This window comes from Pan paniscus, chromosome X (assembly GCF_029289425.2).
Source record: "Pan paniscus chromosome X, NHGRI_mPanPan1-v2.0_pri, whole genome shotgun sequence".
Taxonomy (NCBI): Eukaryota; Metazoa; Chordata; class Mammalia; order Primates; family Hominidae; genus Pan; species Pan paniscus.
Genome location: NC_073272.2, coordinates 8,085,868 through 8,109,244, shown reverse-complemented (window position 1 = coordinate 8,109,244; position 23,377 = coordinate 8,085,868). Strand labels below are relative to the sequence as shown.

Sequence of the window (23,377 nt, the reverse complement as noted above, 5' to 3'; positions counted from 1 at the left end):
ACCAGTTAAGCAAAATTGCTTAATCACTGTGATCTTCCTTTTCCTCATATATACTGGAGGAATAATCAATACTTTACAGAATTGTTGTGAGCTGAATGAGATAATATATATGATGTTCAGCTTGAAGCACATTGAAAAATCCCCTTACCAAACAGAGAGGCAACCTGATTTTGGGTGCATTGCAACTCTTGGCAGGTGACAGGGTGCTGAACGTGCAGAAGCTTCTGGATGAACAAGAAATCATCTTAGACTTCAAATAGGTGTCAGGTAAGTGAGGCAGATGTATAACCTGGTCCCCAAAAAAGATAACAATTCAAATGTTGACTGAGAAATGCGACTAATACTAAGAAAAATGTAGTTTCTTTCAAAGATATTTAATAGGGCTGGGCTGATTGTGGTTTAAAGAAAACAATGAGATGGAAGAAGTGAGAAACTAGAGAAAAATCAGGGAGGTGCAAATACAACGGGGTGGGCAAGTGCTTGATGAATGCAAGGAAAAATCGAGAGAAGAATTCAGAAGAGACGTTTGAAAGCTGTAAATAATAGATTTTGACAACCAATTGTATTGCTGAGTGGGTGGATGGGAAGGAGACCATGATAAAACAAAGCGAAATGTTGAGTCTGCAGGCAAGGAAGGTGGTTTTTGTTTGTTTGTCTGTTTGTTTTCTTGAGACAGAGTTTCACTCTTGTTGCCCAGGCTGGAGTGCAATGGCACGATCTTGTCTCACTGCAACCTCTGCCTTCCGGGTTCAAGCGATTCTCCTGCCTCAACCTCCTGATTAGCTGGGATTACAGGCATGCGCCACCACACCTGGCTACTTTTTGTATTTTTAGTAGAGATGGGGTTTTGCCATGTTTGCCAGGCTGGTCTTGAGCTCCTGACCTCAGGTGATCTGCCCACCTCGGCCTCCCAAAGTGCTGGGATTACAGGTGTGAGCCACCGTGCCCGGCCCTTTTTTTTTTTTTTTTTTTTTTTTTACATTTTTCAACTTTTATTTTAAATCCAGGTTTGTTACATTAGTATATTGCATCATCCTGAGGTTTTGTGTATGGTTAAACCCGTCAGCCAGGTAGTAAGCAGAGTCCCCAGTAGGTAGTTTTTCAACCCTTGCACCTCCCTCTCTCCCTGTTCTAGGAGTCCCCAGTATCTATTGTTCTCATCTTTATGTCCATGAGTACCTCATGTTTAGCTCTTGTTTGTAAGTGAAAACTTGTATTTGGTTTTCTGTTTCTGCATTAGTTCACTTAGGATAATGGCCTCCAGCTGCATCCATATTGCATCAAAGGACATGATTTCATTATTTTTTATGACTGCGTAGTATTCCATGGTTTTATTATTAAATTAGAGAACACAAATAAACAATCAAGACTGCAAGAAGAGAGTAGGCAATCATGAATTTAATTTTAGAAGTGCTGAGTTCCAGGTGTAGGTGTTTGGCATTTAGAAATGAGAGCAGAGAATCACAGATTAGGGACTTAGCAGCAGAGAACTCATGGTGGAAGCTATAGGGATGGTTAGGAGCCCATAGAAAGCAGAGTTTGGAGGCACAGGCTGAACTCAGGCATAGCTTTGGGAAATTCTGACTTATAAGAAGTGTTGTTGAAACAGAAGTCAATGAAGAAGGCAAACAGACTCAAAGCCACAGAGCCATGCCTTGAAACTGAGATGCAGGTGAACAGAGTCAAATACTGTAATGTCAATAATGGACTAAGAGGAGTTAACGGGATCTGACTGCATTTTCTGAGGTCACTGGTAACCTTGGAGAAAAAAAGTAGATTCAAAGGGGTGGTGTTGATGTGCACTGGGGGATTGGTGGGAAAATCAGACAGCAAGAGGTTACAGGTATCAATCAATAGGGACAAAGGTGGATGCTGAGAGAGTACTGGGTGATCCCAACAAAAACCTCAAGACAAGACATGGGAACTGAGAGAATCCACAGATGACCGATGGAGCTCTGTGTCTCTAACGATTTGGGGAAAGTCCTAAATCCCACCGAGTGCACTTTTGCTGTTCCTAGATCGATAGATGTACGGCTTGGACAAAGGCTGTGTCAAGCTTCTTCTGACCCCGAGCCAGGGCTAGTCCACCCCAGAAGTCCCCTGAGCCCAACCGACCATTGCTCATTTGCTCAAGGTCCAGGTGCAGTGTGTCACTGTGAACTTACCCTGGGAATTGCCTCAGTGTCTAAAGTCGTCGTTATTCTCTCTCTCCAGGCATTTTATCTCGTTGTGCCTTGAAATCACATCCTGGGATAGGAATTCAGGCATTCTGTTCTATCACAGAATCTATCCTTATGTTTATTGTGTTTTAACATGCATTCTAAAATGCTCCTTCACCTTTCACATTACACGGAGTTTTATGATTTTTAGTCTCACTGGCATACTTTCAATCCAATTGCCTGTTTGAAGAGTGTGTATGGATGCATAAATGTAATTTATTTCCAAGTTATATCCTTTTTCACAATAAGAATGTCAAACACAGCCAAAATCACGTGTACCACATTGTAAATATCCCACTCAGAGCAATACTACCTGTTACCTTATCTATATCTATATCTATCTGTATCTGTCTATCTATCTTAAATGGAGAGGTGTGTGTGAAAGAAAGAGAGAGAGACAGAGACACAGAAAGAAACAGAGAGAGGCAGGCATAGAGAGAGAGAGACAGAGACAGAGAGAGCAAATGCTATTTCTATGTTATTTACAGTTTTCTGGAAAATATTTTATTACTTACTTAAACTGATGTGAATATTCAAGATTTCTAAGATTCTCTTTATTTTGTCTTCTATCATAATTAAGTAAAAAAAAAAGGATTCACTTTTGCGTTTCAATTACCTTGAAATATCCTGTTTCTGGTGTATCTTCCCTTCACTCTCACTTTAGTGGGAAGACTAACTTTAACATCCACTTTCCTGCTGCTCTATGATTCTCCTGTGTCAAAGCACTCCCTCAACACACTCACACAAATATTCTATACGATTTTCACTTCTTCAAAATGGAGAGATGGCTCATCTGAATGTAGCCTTTTGGGTATAACCAGATGAGAAAACAAATTTTATTCTCTGATTGCAATCCTGTCATTATCGAGGAGATAATTTAATTTCGTGTTGCATTCTTTTTTACTAGAGCTAGGACTGTCATCAGTAATCAACTCAACAGGCTTTATGCAACACATACGGCTGGGTCTGCAAAGCGGTTTTGAAATCTAAATAAGCTTTGGAAAATGGGGACACGGAGCCTACTGGTCTCACTCTTTTCTGGAAATCAAGAGAGACGGGAGAGTAAACTTTTCAGTTTTTCTCTGGAGTTCACCCGCACCCCTTCTCCAGGTCACCTGTGTATCCAACAGAGACGCATGGCTTTGCATCTCCCAGGGTGGGGCTCCAAATGAAGGTTGATTTCATCCTCTGGGAACATATTAACTTTTCCTGGAGAGCAGCTTGAGCAGCCAATTTAGGGACGAGGCTGTTACCAACTGCTTCAGGAAGGGAAAACTCAGCACTGATTCCAGGTTTTCCCCAGGGGCGTGATCAAAAATGGGCTCTCCTGCAGCCATTTTCCGCAGCCAGGTTTTGTCCAGATGTAATTTATTAGCTGAAAACCTGTTATCACTAAGGTTTAATAATAAAATGCAGATTTCCCAATAGCCAGTCTCGTTAAGAAACGATTAAAAGGTTACATGTTCGGTTCTCCAAAGTAGTAAAAACTATATTCTTTCTATACAATTGTCACATTCTCTATGAAACTACTCACAGAGCTAGTAGAGTAAATGGTTTCGTGTTAGCCATATTCTAGCAGAAGTTTTGCATCTGCATCTCTGGGAGGACTTGTCGAAATGCAGATTTCTGGGCCTCACTCTGGAGCGTTTGATTTAGCAAGTCTGACTGGGGTGGGACCTGAGAATGTGCATTTATAAGCAGGTCCCAGATGAGCCTGTTTCTGCTAATGTGGACACTGCTTTGAGAACCTCTTCTCTAACACTTGTTTCTCATAATTTATCTAAAAAAAATGTGTAATCAAATGATTCTTTATTTTGGTCTGATTCCTAATGATTAGCTCCATTACAGATACTCACCTTCTCAAAACTTCATAGTTTAACTATCCTCATCTTGGCACTTTAGGATACTTTAATTCTAGCTTGTAAGAGAATCAAGTTAAGAAAATCAATGTAGGCATCTTCTGATGTGCCCGTCACAGACATAATGTCTTCTTAGAATTTACCATTACAAGTTATTTCTCCCTTTATTAAAATTAATTTTTAAACTCTTCTTTATCTGTTTGAAAATACACTAGGAACACCTACCTACCCACCAATATCGGAGGCACCTATACAGTCTACTCATTCATGGAAGGCCTGTGTTAGCTGAGGCATGCCTATAGTTCATCTTTAATGTGTGCTTATTAACCCAGGGGTCTGGGCGAGCTGTCTGGGCGGCTCGTTACCTCACCTAAGCAGTGGAATTTCAAGTGGCTCACTCCTCTAAACAGAATCTCCCTCACCTGCAGGACAGTATCTGAATTTACATCCTCTATTTGATTACCAAGTCTTTTATTCAATAATTGGAACACAAAGTCAAAATGTAAGTGTTCATTAAAGAGATGAGCTATTGAGTAAAATTCATAATTATACTACAGGACAGTATTCATTTCCTAGGGATGCCAGAACAATTTACCAAAGGCTGTGTGGCTTAAACAACAGATATTTATTCTCCTGCTTCTGGAGAAAAAAGTCAGATCAAGGTGTGGAGAAGGCCATGCTTCCTCTGGAGGCTCTAGGGAAAGAATCTTTCCTGCCGATTCCAGCTCCTGGTGACTCCAGGTGTCCCTGGGCTTGTGGCCTCATCACTCCAGTCTCTGCCTTCATCACCACGTGGCTTCCCCTCTGTGTGTCTTCTCTTCTCTTATAAACTCATGACAATGAGGGCTTACCCTAATCCAGAATGACCTCATCTCAAAGTCCTTAACTCAATTACATCTGTAAAGACCCCTTTTCCAAACAAGGTTCCATCCACAGGTTCTGGGCGGACATGTCTGCATGGAGATACTATTCAACCCATTACAAGGACAAATGACAGAAATGACTAGACTGTATGCTCTGCCTCATGGGGGATATGGAACAGGCAGGCTTTACAAGCAGATATTCTGTGAATACAGGCTACATAGAGAGGAAATGGTGCTCCTATTGGAAGGGAAAGTGGGACTTGAATGTTGATTTTCTATCTCTGCTGTCTGTCATGATCTATAGAAGCCCAACAGACACACAGGATGCCAGAGATGTCATTTGTGAGTGACACTAAGAACATAGAACTGTATTATCTTTTGACTTATAAGTAAATGGAAGAGACGATGGCATATTGCTTTTGCATAGTTCATGCTAAAAGACTCATATGGATCTGTGTATTCAAAACAGCCACCGAGGCTGGGTGCGGTGGCTCACACCTGTAATCCCAGCACTTTGGAAGGCTGAGGCAGGTGGATCACCTGAGGCCAGTAATTCGAGACCAGCTTGGCCAACATGGTAAAACCCCATCTCTACCAAAAAATACAAAAATTATCCAGTCTAAATTAGCTAAAGCTTTAGCAGAAAAATGCCCAAGAAAGCTTCACCAGAGAATCCTTCTCCACCACTACAATTGGCGTGGCGCACGCCTTTAGTCCCAGCTACTTGGGAGGCTAAGGCAGGAGAATCGCTTGAACCCGGGAGGCAGATGTTGCAGTGAGCCGAGATCACGCCACTGCACTCCAGCCTGGGCGACAGGGTGAGAATCCGTCTCAAAACAAAACAAAACAGCCACCGAGAATATAAAAATGAGAGATTGTGAGCAATGCTTGCAGACATAAGCCCTCCCCTTTCCTGAATCATATCATGAACTACATTTGGAGATTGAGTTAAAAAGTAGAAGTGGGAAGTTAGCAGGATTTTATCAACAATTTCTTTTTGGGAGCCCACATGGAGAAGCTGTGTGAGAAATTGTCTAGCTTATCCTTCAGTCGCTTATTTTGTAATTATGAGGATGTCTTTTCTTAGTTGCACTTTCAGTGTGAAAGAGGATCTCTTCTTTGCTACTGTTTACTCACACAGTAGGTGTTACTCACACAGTAGGTGTATCCATTTTGAAGGTAGCAATGGAAAAAATAAACAAAGAACACTCTTTTGAATGAGACATAGAAAAGAAAAATAGTTCTGGACCCTGGTAGTGGGGAGATTTGAGACTTGGCTAGAGGAAAACCAGAAGAGACAGCGCCTGATAAATACTCCATGTCCAAGTCTGATCATATGCGAGATCAGGGCTGGAATTAGGCAAGAGATTTCTCTCTCCTGATGAAAGGTACAGCCAGGGAAAGGGCCTGGCAGTGGGAAGTGGCTTATTCTATTGAATGCATATAAAGAATTCCTCTGCCGTTAGACATGAGGGGACTTCAAAAAGTTCGTGGACAAATGGAATTAAAAGATAAAAATGTAAAAAATATAAACTATATTTCTCAACTTAATCTCCATCAAGTTCAAGTTCTGTAAGTGATAATACCAGCCATTTTAGTCCATTCCTAAAGAACTCAGACTCCTGGGAATTTAACCATCTCAATGCCATCTTTTCTACATTATTAACTAAAGAAAAATGGGTGCCCTTTAAGTGGGTTAAAAAAATAAAAGTGCCCTTTAATTTTTTTTAAGATTAGGAAACAAAAAGAAGTCAAAAAGAGCCAAATCAGGACTTTAAGATGGATGCCTAATGATTTCCTATTGAAACTCTTGCAGAATGGCCCTTGTTTAATGAGAGGAATGAGTAGAAGCATTGTAGTGGTGGAGAAGGACTCTCTGGTGAAGCTTTCTTGGACAATTTTCCACTAAAGCTTTAGCTAATTTTTTCAAAACACTCTCATAATAAGCAGATGTTGTTGTTCTTTGTCAATCCAAAAAGTCAACAAGTAAAACGCCTTGATCATTCCAAAAAACTGTTGCCATGATCTTTGTTTTTGATCCATCCACTTTTGCTTTGGCAGAACCCCTTCCACCTCTTGGTAATCATTGCTCTGATTGTGCTTTTCCTTGAGGATGGTACTGGTAAAGCTATGTTTTCTCTCCTTTAATGGTTCTTCAGAGAAATGCTTCAAAATCTTAATGTCACTTGTTTAAAATTTCCATAGAAAGCTTTGCTCTTGTCTTCAGTGGATCCAGGTGCAACAATTTTGGCACCCATCTTCTGGAAAGTTTGCTCAACTTCTGTTTTTCAGTCAGAATTGTGTAAGCTGAGCCAGTTGAGATGTTTATGGTGTTGGCTATTGTTTCTGCTTTTAATCATCAGTCCTTTTCAATTAGGGCACAAACAAGATTAGTTTTTCCTTTCAAATTGACGTGGATGGTCTTCCATGCAAGCTTTATCTTCAACATTATCTTATCCCTTCTTAAAATGAGTTATCCATTTGTAAATTGCTGATTTCTTTGGGAGCATTTTCCTGATAAAACTTTCATAAAGCATCCACGATTTCACCCTTCTTCCACCCAAGGCTCATCATAAATTTGATGTTTGTTCTTGCTTCCATTGTAGTGAAATTCATATTGCTCTGATAGGGGCTCTTTTCAAACTGATGTCTAATCCTTCTTCGTGCCTCAAACTCGACACATGTTATAACAAGCTAGTATGAGTTTATCTTGGTGGAACAAAAATGTGAAATCCATGCATAGTTTGTTCATAACACAATATTTCCATGAACTTTCTGAAGTCTCCTTTTAGAGTGGACAATGATGGTGCAGAGGATAAGATGGAGTTGCATAAACCAGGGCCAAGTGTTCCCAGTGCATTTCAAATGCAGCTGTACATTGTTGCAGAGGTATGAAACTGCCTTCATAGAATTTTAAAAGGCCACAAAATTAAAATTATGGTAGGGGCCTGAATTTCAGTAAGATATTTTCCTTTCTCTCTGATGTTTTCCTCCTCCATGCATGATTGTTTGTGCATAGTCATTTCAGTAAGTGGTAATCACTAATAATTGATTATCTTCCTGTCCTAGCCCCTAGGCAGGCTGCCCGCAAGATTAATGAACTTGTTTTTTCTTTTAAAAAACAGGGATCCTTAGATCATGCAGACCCCCTCAATGGCTTCCAGAAGTTGAGCTTGCCAAGGGGGGTGCCAGGCAGCTTTGATTACTGGAAATATCACCTCCTGAAAACTTTTCTGCTATACTCCAGGCATAGTAAACGATAACCTACCACTGTTTCCCCGCTTGCTTTCCATAGTAACTGGCAGTCACAAAAGGTATTGTAAAACCTAAAACTGGTCTTTGGGATATTTTTGAGACCTGGCTCGCAAGTGGGCCAACTGACAGCAACCAGACTAGTGGCCTGTCACCCCAACCAATGAACTGACTTGTCTGGTGTTGTGACTCCCTCTCTTTCCAGGAACTGATTCAGTGCATGAAGACAGTTTCAACACGCCTATGATTTCATCCCAGATCAATCAGCAGCACCTGCCACTAGTCCCCCTGCCTGCCAAATCAACTTTAAAAGCCCTAGCCTCTGAAGTTTTGAGGAGGTGGCTTTGAGAAATATCTCCTGTTCTCTTTGCTCGGCTGCCTTGCAATAATTAAACTCTTACTTTACGGCAACATCTCTGTCTCAGTGTTCAGCTTTATCCAGGCAGTGAGTGGGCAACAACCTGGTCAGACATCAACAGGCTTAGCAGCAGAGAGCATGCTATGGTTTATGTTTTTAGAGAAATACCCTGGCCTCTGAGCTGAGCACGGATTGCAAGAGCAGGAATTGCAGAACTCAAAATGAGGGAGGCTTTATGACAGTCTAGGGCATGTCTGCATGACTCCCAGAAGCCAGAAGCAAGTGGGAGTCATGCAGACATGCCCTAGACTGACACAGAACCTCCGCCAGGAACCTGCAGAAGGAAACATATATTTCCATATATGAGGATCATAGAGAAAGAACTTTTCTCAGGAGTCCATAGCTATCCTAGATGCTTCTTAAACTTTTTAAGGCTCCTGGGACATCAGAGAGATTTAAGTAAAAACCTATGTCCTCATTTTTCAGAGTTAGGATATACAATTTTAAAACTTTTTTTTCTCCTTTACAGCAAACACTTCCTTCTCTTTGGCCCCTCTGGCTCTAGGATGTGTCACCTACAATGTGTTCTAGTCTCTGTAGTCAGAGTTTATAGAATTTTCTAAAACAAAAATTGGATCATGTCATTTTCCTGCATAAAGCATTTATTGGTTCCCCATGGCTATTTGAAAAAAAAATTTTTTTACCTGGCCTGTAGACTCAGCGGAGCAGATGACATGAAGGGTGGCCATTAATGTAATACACAAGGATGCCCTCTCTCATCACTCTTATTCAACACAGTATTGAAAGTTCTGGCTGGGGCAGTCAGGCAAGAAAAAGAAATAAAGGGTATTCAAATAGGAAGAGAGGAAGTCAAATTGCCTCTGTTTGCAGATGACATGATCCTATATCTAGAAAACTCCGTCGTCTCAGCCCCAAAGCTTCTTAAGCTGATAAGCAACTTCAGCAAAGTCTCAGCATATAAAATCCATGTGCAAAGATCAGTAGCATTCCTATACACCAACAATAGACAGGCAGAGAGCCAAATCATGAATGAATTCCCATTTGCAATGCTATGAAGAGAATAAAATACCTATAAATACAGCTAACAAGGGAAGGACCTCTTCAAGGAGAACTACAAGCCACTGCTCAAGGAAATCAGAGAGGACACAATCATTTCATGCTTGTGGATAGAAAGAATCAATATCATGTAAATGGTCATACGGCCAAAGTAATTTATACATTCTAAACTATTCCCATTAAACTACCACTGACATTCTTCACAGAATTAGAAAACGCTACTTAAAAATTCATATGAAACCAAAAAAGAGCCCATATACACAAGACAATGCTAAGCAAAAAGAACAAAGCTGGAGGCATCACTCTACCCAACTTCAAACTATACTACAAGGCTACAGTAACCAAAACAGCATGGTACTGGTACAAAAACAGACACATAGACCAATGGAACAGAATAGAGATCTCAGAAATAAGACTGCACATCTACAACCAAGTGATCTTCAACCACCTGACAAAAACAAACAAATGGTGCTGGGAAAACTGGCCAGCCATATACAGAAGATTGAAACTGGACCCCTTCCTTACACCTTATAGAAAAATTAACTTATGATGGATTAAAGACCTAAATATAAAAACCAAAACTATAAAAACCTTAGAAGAAAATGTAGGTAATACCATTCAAGACGTAGGCACAGGCAAAGATTTTATGATGAAAACCTCAAAAGCAATTGCAACAAAAGCAAAAATGGATAAATTGGATGTAATTAAACTAAAAAGCTTCTGCACAGCAAAGGAAATTATCACCAGAGTAAACAAGGTAACCTACAGAATGGGAGAAAAATTTTGCAATCTATTCATCTGACAAAGGTCTAATATCCAGAATCTACAAGGAACTTAAACAAATTTACCAGAAAAAAATCAAACAACCCCATTAAAATGTGGGCAAAAGACATGAACAGACACTTCTCAAAAGAAGACATTTATGCGGCCAAAAAACATGAAAAAATGCTCAACATCACTGATTTTTATAGAAATGCAAATCAAAACTACAATGAGATACCATCTAATGCCAGTCAGAATGGCAATTATTAAAAGGTCAAGGAATGACAGATGCTGGTGAGGCTGTGGAGAAACAGGAACCCTTTTACACTGTTGGTGGGAATGTAAATTAGTTCAACCATTTTGGAAGACAGTGTGGTGATTCCTCAAAGACCTACAACCAGAAATACCATTTGACCCAGCAATCTCATTACTGGGTATGTAACCAAAGGAATATAAATCATTCTATTACAAAGATGCATGCATGTGTATATTCATTGCAGCACTCTTCATAATAGCAAAGACACGGATTCAACCCAAATGCTCATCAATGATAGACTGGATAAAGAAAATGTGGTACATATACACCATAGAATACTATGCAGCCATAAAAAGAAATGAGATCATGTCCTTTGCAGGGACATGGATGGAGCTGGAAGCCATTATCCTCTGCCATCTAAGACAGGAACAGAAAACCAAACACTGCATGTTTTCAATTAGAAGCGGGAGTTGGACAATGAGAACACATGGACATGTGGAGGAGAACAACACACACTGGGGCCTGTCAGGGGAATGGGGGGAGGGAGAAAATCAGGATAAATAGCTAATGCATGTGGGGCTTAATACCTGGTTGATGGGTTGACAGGTGCAGCAAACCACCATGACACACGTTTACCTATGAAACAAACCTGCACATCCTGCACATGTATCCCAGAACTTAAATTTTAATTTAATTTAAAAATAAAATAAAATAAAGGCACATTGCTTGTTTTAAGGCAGAAGTTTAGCCCATATGTCCATATATATATATATACACACACACATATAAATATACACACATATATATACACACATGTACACACACACATATATATGGGCTGATGGAAACTTGTCCCCTACAGAGTATATCTCAATGTATTTTACACTCTGTATTTTATTATTTCAAGACTGCTTAAACATTTTTTTCTTATTACTTATATCTGGCATATACAAAAGATATTGAAATACTTTAGAACAATTCAATTTGCTCAACCATCTAATAATAGATCATCATGCTTTTACAGCAGACATTCGGAGAATCTGCAAATAAATCTAATTTTTCCTTGTCATTTCCAATATTTGGACCTTTCATTTCTACTCCAAATCTTAGTTTATTGTGCAGAATTTCCAATAATCATATCTATATGGGGATCTTTGTTTTGTTCTTTTGGTTGAATGAGCCTATCTCGATTTTGTTCAGTATAATTGGCTTTGGGTATGAGGTCAATAATCATCATGTTTAAGATCTATTCAAAAACAAAGCGAGCTTTAACTTCTTTCGGTAGAATTTAAGGCAGGGTAGCAACTGGAGAGATGAGAGGCAGGGAAATTTGTGCAGTGCATGGTCAAGTTTTTCTGATTCAGCTTCTTGCCAGCTATAGAAACTGCTATTATATGTTCCTTCAATGCCTGTGTTCAAATACTGTTGGACACATTTTAAGAAGTAAATATTATCAGTTTTAAGTGGGTCATGTAGCCAGTATCATTAGTCCAGCTGTTCTAAGTGGACTAAGAATTATTTTAATTTGTATTTAGGTTATTGCTACCTCGGTCAATATCATACTTGTGCAAAGGCTCCCAAAACTTCTGGGTTGTTAGTTATCAAACTACAACAAGCAAATGAGCAGCAAAGCTTTCTGACTATTTTTGGCCAAATTCAACCATCCATCTAGTACCTCATTTCCTGGCTATACAGAATTTCTCCCAAGTCTAGCTCTCCCAGAATATTGCACTCCTGCTCCCAAAACATTACCTCATTCTGCATAGTTACAAAATCATTCCCGAGACGGTATTTCATGACTTATTACGCATTTGAGAAATTCTGCATTTATTTATGCAGACCTTCTTAGAACCTTGAGTGGACTGGTGTACATTTGGTTAGTCAAAGATGAGCATACCCTCAGGAGCTCTCATCAAGAAAGTGGGACAGTCTTCAGGAAACATCAGCCCAGTGGAAAAGGACCAAGTTCTCCAGCTATGTTTGCTTCACATACTTGCCTTAAGAAAGAAGCCTCATTTACCTTCTTCTCCTGTTAACCTCTGCAGTTACCCAGCTGGAAATCATCTCTCTATCTTCTGGAAACCTCTTCCAGTATTTTTGATAATTTTGTTATTGCCCTGAGTTTTAACCACGTGAAAAGGTTTCTTTTTCTGTTAGTTGCACATAGTAGATGCTCTAAATCAGAGTTCTGCAAACTTTTCCTGTAAAGGACCAGACAGGAAGTATTTTAGGCTTTGAAGACAATATGGTCTCTTTTACAACTACTCATCTCTGCCTTTGTAGCAAAAAAACAGCCACAGACAATATGTAAATTAATAAATGTGGCAGAGTTTCAATAAAACTTTATTTACAAGAACAGGCAGCTGTCAGTTTTGCCTCATCGACCACAGATGGGTCTCCATGAACTTAAAATAATGAAGTCACTAAAGATGCATAGTTTTGTCAATTTGATGTTGTGATTATTTCCTATACATTATGTGTATATTGTCTTCTGGGATACCAATGCATACATGCATATTTGTCCTTCTTGTTTTGCTGTTATTCTTTGATGAAAAATTAAATAAATGCTCTGTTAATATTTCTGCAAAAGGAGCATTTGTTATGAGGCAGGTTTTTGAGATGGAAAAGAGAGGAATTATAACAATCTATTAATCTAAAGGAGTTTAAAGCTACCCATGGTTTTTTGACATAGCATTATTTATTATAGTAAACTCGGTTCAAAAGGAAATAATTTTTGTCTAGACAATAATCTAGGAATGTCAGGACAAGGCAAAAAGAGAAGCTCAATCCTTTCAGAAATTCTGTGACTGACTGAGCATTGTGGCTCATGCCTGCAATATCAGCACTTTGGGGGAACGAGGTGGGAGGATTACTTGAGCCCAGGAGTTAGAGACCAGCCTGAGCAATTGTATTAGTCCGTTTTCATACTGCTATAAAGAAATACCAGAGACTGGGTAATTTATCAAGAAAAAGAGGTTTAATGGACTCACAGTTTCACATGGCTGGAGAGGCCTCACAATCATGGTGGCAGGCAAAGGAGGAGCAAAGGCACATCTTATATGACAGCAGGCAAGAGAGCATGTGCCGGGGAACTCCCGTTTATAAAACCATCAGCTCTCATGAGACTTATTCACTACCACAAGAATGGCATGGGAAAAACCTGCCCCCATGATTCAATTACCTCTCACTGGGTCCCTCCCATGACCTGTGGGGATTATGGGAGCTATAAGTCAAGATGAGATTTGGCTGGAGACACAGACAAACCGTATCAGCAATATAGTTAGACCCTGTCTATAATAAAAAAAAAAAGAAGAAATACTGTGACTGATATGAACACATTAGTTAATTGACCATTTCCCAAATTGTGTGTATTGCCTGCCAATAAAAACAGGATTAGTTTAAATGAAGACATGAATGGACTCCACATAATTTGGCTATTTTTGTCACTTCATATAATTAATCAAGAAATGATTGAAAATATATAAAATGAACAAAAAAGTATAGCATATATTAAAAAGAAGATAAGAATCACTCCAGATCTCTCCACCTAACAGTAACTCTGTCAGCCTTTGGAAGCCAATTATGTCCAAGAGAAGGTGTATATTAGTCTCAGAGTCCAGTAACACAAATATACATATATATTTCTATTTAAATAATCATGCTATGTTTGAAACCATTTTCTATTCAGCCTTTTCTACTTGGCATCATCCTCAGAGCTATTTGTATAATGTTATAAATTTCATCTTGGCAAATCCAATAGATACTATGCTGCATCTTCTTTTAAGTCCGTTTAAGCATGATTTGATGGGAGCTAAATGGGATCCCTTCCTAGAATGCTTCTCTCTTGGAGTTGGTAACTTCACATTCTTCTGGTTTTCCTTCTACCTCTCAGTGTTCTCCTTATCCTCCTTTCTACAGGGTCCTGCTCTAATCAGTTCCTAAGTGCTGGACTTGCTGAGGGTGTGTGGTGGGTACTCTCAGCTCCCTCCACAGAGTCTCCATGGATAATCTCAACTGTTCCTCATCACCTTGCTGATGAGGTATGCATTGACTTCTCCTTCTCAGACCCATTTTCTGAGCTCCCACTTCCTCCTTGATTTCTGCAAGTATGTGTCTCACAACTCATTATGTCCAAATGTGAATCCTTTAATTTCATCTTATTATTATGTTTCACCATTCCCAGTTTCTCTAGCTTGATAAGGAGTCTACTACCTATCTGGCACCTTATGTTAGAAGTCTGGAGTCATCATGAAGACCACTTCAATAGTTGAATTCCATTCCATTTTCCATTTTCATTTTCCATTCCATCTTCATTGCACATCTCTTCAAAGTGGTCTTGATTTCTGAATATCACAGAGACAAATGTAGGATATTTCAATGTACTGAGTTGTAAAACAATCCTCAGATCCCTGCAGCTGACAGAGCATATCAGACAGAATTCCACTCGGATTCAGATAACAGAAAAGCAACATTATTCCAGCTTCAGTGCTGAGCCGTGAGCTGGTGTGATGGCTCAATGATAACCTTAGGTAGCTAGGCTCATCCCCTCCTTTCCTAAGGATGAAGCAACCACATCCCTAGGCTCCAGGCTTTCGTCCTCAGGCTTTATGGTTACAAGATAGTGCAACAACTCCATGCTTCAAGATCCCTAGTCCAGAAAAAAGGAGAAAGAGCAAAGGAGTGAAGGTTTTGCAAGTAAATCTTTGTCTTTTTATATCAAAGAGTTTGTAGTCTCAGCCACCCAAGGCAGCAAGGGAATCCAGGGGCATTGATGGGTTTAATCAGTCTTATTACTTTTCTGAGCGAGCTTGAGGTCTGTTTATTGAAAAAAAGAAGGAGATATGGATAGTGGGTAGGCAAGAGACAGTGGTTGTCCTGGTGAGTCAGGCACTAATGAAATTATTCAACATCACTGCTGTCTCCGAAGTAAAATCCCTGATGCTCAAGTATTGAAGCCTGCTGAGAAGTGCTCAATGCTCTGACAAACTCTGTCATCATCATCATCATCATCATCCTATCATCAATAACATCTTCTATATTAACAGCCCAAATCACAGGGAAAGGATGAGAAAAATAATTAATATCTGGAATTCAAGCTTGCCTCTTGATGGGAGCTGTATTAGGGGAGGTGAGATATTGGTCAGGTGAAAGCCTTGAGTAGTAGAGTCTTAACGTCTTTGACAAACGCACATATTTCATGGCGGTGGTCATGACCTATATCCCAAATTAATTTGGAATGCTGAATTGCCTGGATACTCCCAAAATTGTTCTCATTCTCAGTCTGAATCATTTTGTAACACAAATTCAATTTAGAAAACAGAACTATGAGGATTTTTTCATCAACTAGACACTGCCAAAGAGGTGAAGGATAATTCTGTCTCTCAACAGATGGTTAAAACATAAGCAAAACAAACAAAATATTCTCTCTTTCCCGGATGGAATTGCTCCTGCTAACCAAACATGGTGGCGTATGAACTTGGAATCATAACAATGTCAATAAGTTTACAAAGTATCATCCATGCTGTCTTCCAATAAGGCTATGTGAGACAACGATGCATTATGAGATACTTGGCCAAGGTGAAGAGTTCGAAATGTGGTTGGGAATGTCTGGACCCATCTTGTTTTCTTGTCTGTTTGCAAACACTCTCTTCTCACTGGATGGATTTATTTCACTGGCCTCATGAATACTCAGCCTTGACCAAATGCTTCAACACATAAACGAGTGTTAACCTCTGAATAATTTGTCATCTACAATGAGATACCTCTTCACACCCAAAAAGATGGCTAGAGGAAAAAATCAGATAATAACAAGAGATGGAGAGGATGTGGAGAAATCAGAATGCTCATACACTGCTGGTGGGTATGCAAAATGGTATGGTGGCTTTGGAAAATATTCTCACAGTTCCTCAAATTATGTAAATTACTACAGCCACTATGGAGAAGATTATGGAGTTCCTCAAAATCCTAAAAGTAGAACTACTATATGATCCAAGTATTCCACTGCTAGGGAAAGAAACAGAGAAATAAATAAATAAATAAACCTGTACATCAAAGAGATATATCTGCATGCTCATGTGTACTGCTGCATAAGTCACAATAGCCAAAATATGGATTTAGCCTAAGTGCCCATCAACGGATAAATGGATAAAGAAAATATGGTGTATGTACACAATGGAATATTATCCAGCCATAAGAAGAATGACATCCTGTCATTTGCAGCAACATGGATGGAACTGGATGTCATTATGTTAAATGAAATAAACCAGGCACAGAAAGACAAATATTGCATATTTTCACTCATTTATGGGAGCTAAAAAAGTGGTTCTCATGAAGATAGTGACTATAGTGATGGTTACCAGAGGCCAGAAGGGGAAGGGGGGATGAAGGGTAAATAAAAGAATATAAATGTATTTATTACCACTGAACTGCACACTTACAGGTGGTAAGGAAGGTACGTTACATATGTATATTTTACCTTGATAAAAATAAATTTCAAAATAAAATCACGTGCTTCTCACCACTTACTGCTGAGTTATTGTTGGAATAATGAATTAGTACTACACGTAAGGCATGTACCTACGTAAATAGTAAAATAGAGACAACAAGAATAGTTCAGTGGAATGTAGAACATAGGGAATCTAGTCTCGTCAAATATAATTTTATTGGTGTTGAGTTATATACAAATTCTACTTAACTGGGCTTTCCCATGAAACATGTTACATAGAAACAGCTAACAATCATTACAATACCAAGTGAACCTGACCCTGAAACTCATGTTCTTTGCAAATCTCAATTATTGATTTTAGTTGGGATAAGAACTTAGAAGGATAGGTGCTGAGTGTTACCCAGGAAAAAAGGTACAAAGGATAACAGGAGATAATTTGAATATCTATGTGATGCCAGGAAAAAGCAAAATCCTTCCTTATCATTCTACTGTTTTGTTGGGATAATAAATTACCACAGACATCTGGTGGTAAACATTTAATTAGCAACCTAAAGATAGCTAGAATTAACTAGACCAAGTAATTGATCCCAGGAAGCTGAAGATAACTGGCCTATGCCAGGGAGTTCAATAACCATTTTTCTCAATGCAAAATTCCAACCTCATGTTAGAAATATTACCTCATACAATAGATATCTACTTTATCCAAGTGAGTAATTAACTAGAGATAACTAGATGAAGCCAGTACTTGAAATAAACAAATTCTTTTCAACACTACTTCTTATGTCTTAGTGACATAAAACTAGACATTTAGTGGTACCTAGGCAAACAGTTGAATAAAAAACTAGCAATTACTGGGAAAACTGGTTAACATAGAAAGTTTAGTAACAATTCTAGTCAACTCTGTGTTCTCATTTTTTTAGGACTGTTGACTAGGTACGATGGATATGGTAACTAGAGTTATCTGAGTAAGAGTTAAATACAGAATCCTCCATAAAACCAGAATAACTGGTTGAAGATAAGAAGCATAACATTGCATTTTCCTCAACATTTCTCATCTCTTTTTGGAATAATGAGTTAGTTCTGTCAGTGGGTAGTAGTACCTAGATTATTACAAAGCAAGAAATAAGAAGAGATGGCTAGAATAAATATTTGATACCAGAATGGTGAAAAAAAACATTCTTTTCAAATAGAAACTCTAATTTTCGGTGTGATTAATGAGTTAGAATAAGTTAGTACTGGAGATATCTGTATAAGATGTGGATTTCATTGTGGGAGTGGGGTACCTACTCAACAGATGAACTGCTGGGTCACATGGTAGATCTATTTTGATTTTCCAAGGAACCATTACACTGTTTTTCATAACGGCTGTACCAATTACATGTCTGTCAACAGCGTGTAAAGGTCCCCTTTTCTGCACACCCTAAAAGGGTTTCATTTTCTCCACACCTTTGCCATCATTATCTTTTATCTCTCGACTTTTTGATAATAGCCGTCCTAACAGGTGTGAGGTGATAGTTCATTGTGGTTTTCATTTGCATTCTATGATTATTAATGATGTTGAACACATTTTCATATACCTGTTGGCCAGTTGTGTGTTTTCTTTGGAGAAATGCCTATTCAAGTCCTTTGCCTATTTGTTAACAGGACTATTTATTTATTTGCTATTGAGCTGTGTGAGTTCTTTATATATTTTGGATATTAACTCATTATTAGATATATGGTTTGCAAATAGTTTCTCCCAAACCATAGCATGCCTTTTCATTTTGTTGATTGTTGACTGTGCAGAAGCTTTTAGTTTCCAGCCTGCTCACTTGCCCTACATATTTCAGCTTCCTAGACCCCCCCCCCCACATTGTGTGAATGTGTGAGCCAATTGCTTAGAATAAACTGTATCATATATATAATATTATTCATAAATCAATACTACATGATAGTAAATACATATTTATCATATATATTACACACACACACACACACACACACACACACACACACACAAATATCCTGTTGGTTTAGTTTCTCCTTCTCTGAGGAACCCAGCCGGATACCGATACCCAGCTGAGCGAGTGTGTTTGCTGATCTTGACCTCTGGAAGCCAGTGCTTTAAACCATGAGAATGAAAAATTGTGAGGCACTATGTGGATGCTGGGAGAAGTATGTGAGATGGAAAAGTTGTTTCACGGCATCCAAGAAGTGAATGATCCTCAAGGTGTAGCAGAGGAATTTGTAGGAGAGAGGGATGACTGACGTCTTCGTATAGCCCTCCATCCATCCCAGTTAGCATGGAGGGATTTTAGGCAGGTCATACAGAAACTGGGTAATGATGGCAGGTGTGGAGGAACAGAATGTACCACTGAATGGGAGGTCCGGGGGAAACATATGGTGGAAATATCCTCCCGTGCCACGTGATCTGCCAAAATTGAACATGGGGAGTTTAGGAGGGGCGACATGTCAGTTTGGGAACTATCTTTAGGGGTGCTAACCCAAATCTCCCTTTCTCCAACTAGAGCACCCTGCCTTCCTCATTAGATGTCACCCCCACCCCCCGCCCCCGACTTCATCCGCCATGTCCTGATGGTGCTTTGTGACGTATAAGGCCTGCCTTCCCACCCAGGGCTACCATTGGCTGGGTAGTGGAGTGTTGACCAATCACAGCTCAGGGGCGTGATTGTCTCGTCCTGGGATCGCGAGAGGGGTATATACAGGGAGGCCAGACAGCCTGGAGTTAGTCGACCGTTGCGAGACGTTGAGCTGCGGAAGATGAGTCCAAAGCCGAGAGCCTCGGGACCTCCGGCCAAGGCCGAGGAGGCAGCAAAGAGGAAGGCCTCCTCTCAGCTGAGCCCCAGTGGCCCGAAGAAGAAGGTGAGTGACCCTCCCAAGCTCCTCCTCGTCTTCCCCTCGCCTCCTTCCTCACAAGAAGCCTCTCCTGTCCTCACTTGGCACAACCCCCCAACCCGGTCCCCACCGCTTCTGAGGACACGTCCCTGTTCCCAGACTCCTCCATCCTCGTCCCTAAACCACAGCCCTTCTGTGATCGTCCCTGTTGTCCTTCCAGACTGCCAAGGTGGCCAAGAAGGGAAAAGCGGTTCGTAGAGGGAGACGCGGGAAGAAAGGGGCTGCGACAAAGATGGCGGCCGTGACGGCACCTGAGGCGGAGAGCGGGCCAGCGGCACCCGGCCCCAGCGAGCAGCCCAGCCGGGAGCTCCCTCAGCACGAGCTGCCGCCGGAGGAGCCAGTGAGCGAGGGGAGCCAGCACGACCCCCTGAGTCAGGAGAGCGAGGTGGGGGAACCACTGAGTCAGGAGACCGAGGTGGGGGAACCACTGAGTCAGGAGAGCGAGGTGGAAGAACCACTGAGTCAGGAGACCGAGATGGAAGAACCACTGAGTCAGGAGAGCGAGGTGGAAGAACTACCGAGTGTGTAGACGGCCAGCTACTCCCCTATCTCCGAGAGCAGCGACTAAGTTCAGGCCCAGCCGCCAGACCTCAGAGATCTCACCAGCGGGGTGCTTGCCATACTGTTGATAATAAAATGAATGTGTTGCAAATTGATCTGAGTGACTCCGTGTTCTCTGATGGTGGGGAGGGAGGGAGGGAGGGAGGGGGGAAGAGGTGGTGTGTGGGGAGGGAGGGAGGGAGGAAGAGGTGGTGTGTGGGGAGGGAGGGAGGAAGAGGAGGTGTGTGGGGTGGGAGGGAGGAAGAGGAGGTGTGTGTGGAGGGAGGGAGGAAGAGGAGGTGTGTGGGGAGGGAGGGAGGGAGGAAGAGGAGGTGTGTGTGGAGGGAGGGAGGAAGAGGAGGTGTGTGGGGAGGGAGGGAGGGAGGAAGAGGTGGTGTGTGGGGTGGGAGGGAGGGAGGAAGAGGTGGTGTGTGGGGAGGGAGGGAGGAAAAGGAGGTGTGTGTGGAGGGAGGGAGGGAGGAAGAGGAGGTGTGTGGGGAGGGAGGGAGGAAGGAAGAGGTGGTGTGTGGGGAGGGAGGGAGGGAGGAAGAGGAGGTGTGTGGGGTGGGAGGGAGGGAGGAAGAGGAGGTGTGTGGGGAGGGAGGGAGGGAGGAAGAGGTGGTGTGGGGGGAGGGAGGGAGGGAGGAACAGGTGGTGTGTGGGGAGGGAGGGAGGAAAAGGAGGTGTGTGTGGAGGGAGGGAGGGAGGAAGAGGTGGTGTGTGGGGAGGGAGGGAGGGAGGAAGAGGTGGTGTGTGGGGAGGGAGGGAGGAAGAGGTGGTGTGTGGGGAGGGAGGGAGGGAGGAAGAGGTGGTGTGTGGGGAGGGAGGGAGGGAGGAAGAGGTGGTGTGTGGGGAGGGAGGGAGGGAGGAAGAGGTGGTGTGTGTGGAGGGAGGGAGGGAGGAACAGGTGGTGTGTGGGGAGGGAGGGAGGAAGAGGTGGTGTGTGGGGAGGGAGGGAGGAAAAGGAGGTGTGTGTGGAGGGAGGGAGGGAGGAAGAGGTGGTGTGTGGGGAGGGAGGAAGAGGAGGTGTGTGTGGAGGGAGGGAGGGAGGAAGAGGAGGTGTGTGGGGAGGGAGGGAGGAAGAGGTGGTGTGTGGGGAGGGAGGGAGGGAGGAAGAGGTGGTGTGTGGGGAGGGAGGGAGGAAGAGGTGGTGTGTGTGGAGGGAGGGAGGGAGGAAGAGGTGGTGTGTGGGGAGGGAGGGAGGAAGAGGTGGTGTGTGGGGAGGGAGGCAGGAAGAGGTGGTGTGTGTGGAGGGAGGGAGGGAGGAAGAGGTGGTGTGTGGGGAGGGAGGGAGGGAGGAAGAGGTGGTGTGTGGGGAGGGAGGGAGGAAGAGGAGGTGTGTGGGGAGGGAGGGAGGAAGAGGTGGTGTGTGGGGAGGGAGGGAGGAACAGGTGGTGTGTGGGGAGGGAGGGAGGAAGAGGAGGTGTGTGGGGAGGGAGGGAGGAAGAGGTGGTGTGTGTGGAGGGAGGGAGGGAGGAAGAGGTGGTGTGTGTGGAGGGAGGGAGGGAGGAACAGGTGGTGTGTGGGGAGGGAGGGAGGAAGAGGTGGTGTGTGGGGAGGGAGGGAGGAAGAGGTGGTGTGTGTGGAGGGAGGGAGGGAGGAAGAGGTGGTGTGTGGGGAGGGAGGGAGGAAGAGGTGGTGTGTGGGGAGGGAGGGAGGGAGGAAGAGGTGGTGTGTGTGGAGGGAGGGAGGGAGGAACAGGTGGTGTGTGGGGAGGGAGGGAGGGAGGAAGAGGTGGTGTGTGGGGAGGGAGGGAGGGAGGAAGAGGTGGTGTGTGTGGAGGGAGGGAGGGAGGAAGAGGTGGTGTGTGGGGAGGGAGGGAGGGAGGAAGAGGTGGTGTGTGGGGAGGGAGGGAGGAACAGGTGGTGTGTGGGGAGGGAGGGAGGAAGAGGAGGTGTGTGGGGTGGGAGGGAGGAAGAGGAGGTGTGTGGGGAGGGAGGGGGGAAGAGGTGGTGTGTGGGGAGGGAGGGAGGAAGAGGAGGTGTGTGGGGAGGGAGGGAGGAAGAGGTGGTGTGTGGGGAGGGAGGGAGGGAGGAAGAGGAGGTGTGTGGGGAGGGAGGGAGGGAGGAAGAGGTGGTGTGTGGGGTGGGAGGGAGGGAGGAAGAGGTGGTGTGTGGGGAGGGAGGAAGGAAGAGGTAGTGTGTGGGCAGGGAGGGAGGAAGAGGTGGTGTTTGGGGAGGGAGGGAGGAAGAGGTGGTGTGTGGGGAGGGAGGGAGGAAGAGGTGGTGTGTGGGGAGGGAGAAAGGAAAGAAGGAAGGAACAAGTGGTATGTGGGGAGGGAGGGAAGTTGGGTACCGCGGGGTTGGGGTCACAGGGACAGGTCACAGTTAGCCAGACAGGAGGATAAGGATTGCGTCATGGCTGAGAACTGGAGACAAATTTCCCCTTCACAGGATGACTCCGCTTCTTACACGGTTTGTTTCTTCATGCAATCTTGCTAGCACATACACCAAGTACCAAGAACTGGATTCTACCTACTTAGGTTTCACTGTCAAAATACCTTTTCGGTTATAGAAACCGATGGAAGAATCGTTTCCATCTCTTTCCTTTCAGCGTCCCCTCCCTACAATCTAATATAATTAAGAAGAAAAATTCAAAATAGAGCAAAATCTATCTACTTGATAAAAGCCTTTTTATTTTTGCAACTGAGGACACAAAAAGTACATTTCATATTTCCATACATTAGAAATACACGTCTTTTCTATATATAGTAGAATTTAGTATATACAAATATATGTAAATAAAATATAATATGCACCTATATTTACTATATACAAACCTATATAGATTATATATATAAAATATGTAAATACAAATATAGAAATATAGATTATATATTTATATAATATAC

General features: G+C 42.3%; 1 protein-coding gene across 2 annotated transcripts in view; it reads left to right on the top strand.

The window, feature by feature from the left end:
• Nucleotides 1–20,642, top strand: part of LOC117978593 (variable charge X-linked-like) — a 433,542-nt gene extending 412,900 nt beyond the window's left edge. The window contains exons 11-12 of one of the 2 annotated variants that reach the window (XM_055106424.2): nucleotides 19,599–19,953; nucleotides 20,147–20,642. In XM_055106424.2, the coding sequence (XP_054962399.1) occupies nucleotides 19,852–19,953; nucleotides 20,147–20,515 (471 nt within the window). In that variant the 5' untranslated portion in view covers nucleotides 19,599–19,851 and the 3' untranslated portion in view covers nucleotides 20,516–20,642. Of the gene's footprint in view, nucleotides 1–19,598; nucleotides 19,954–20,146 lie in introns of those variants that run through there. The other variant, NM_001427541.1, reaches the window with a different exon arrangement.
• The last annotated feature ends 2,735 nt before the right edge of the window (nucleotides 20,643–23,377 follow it).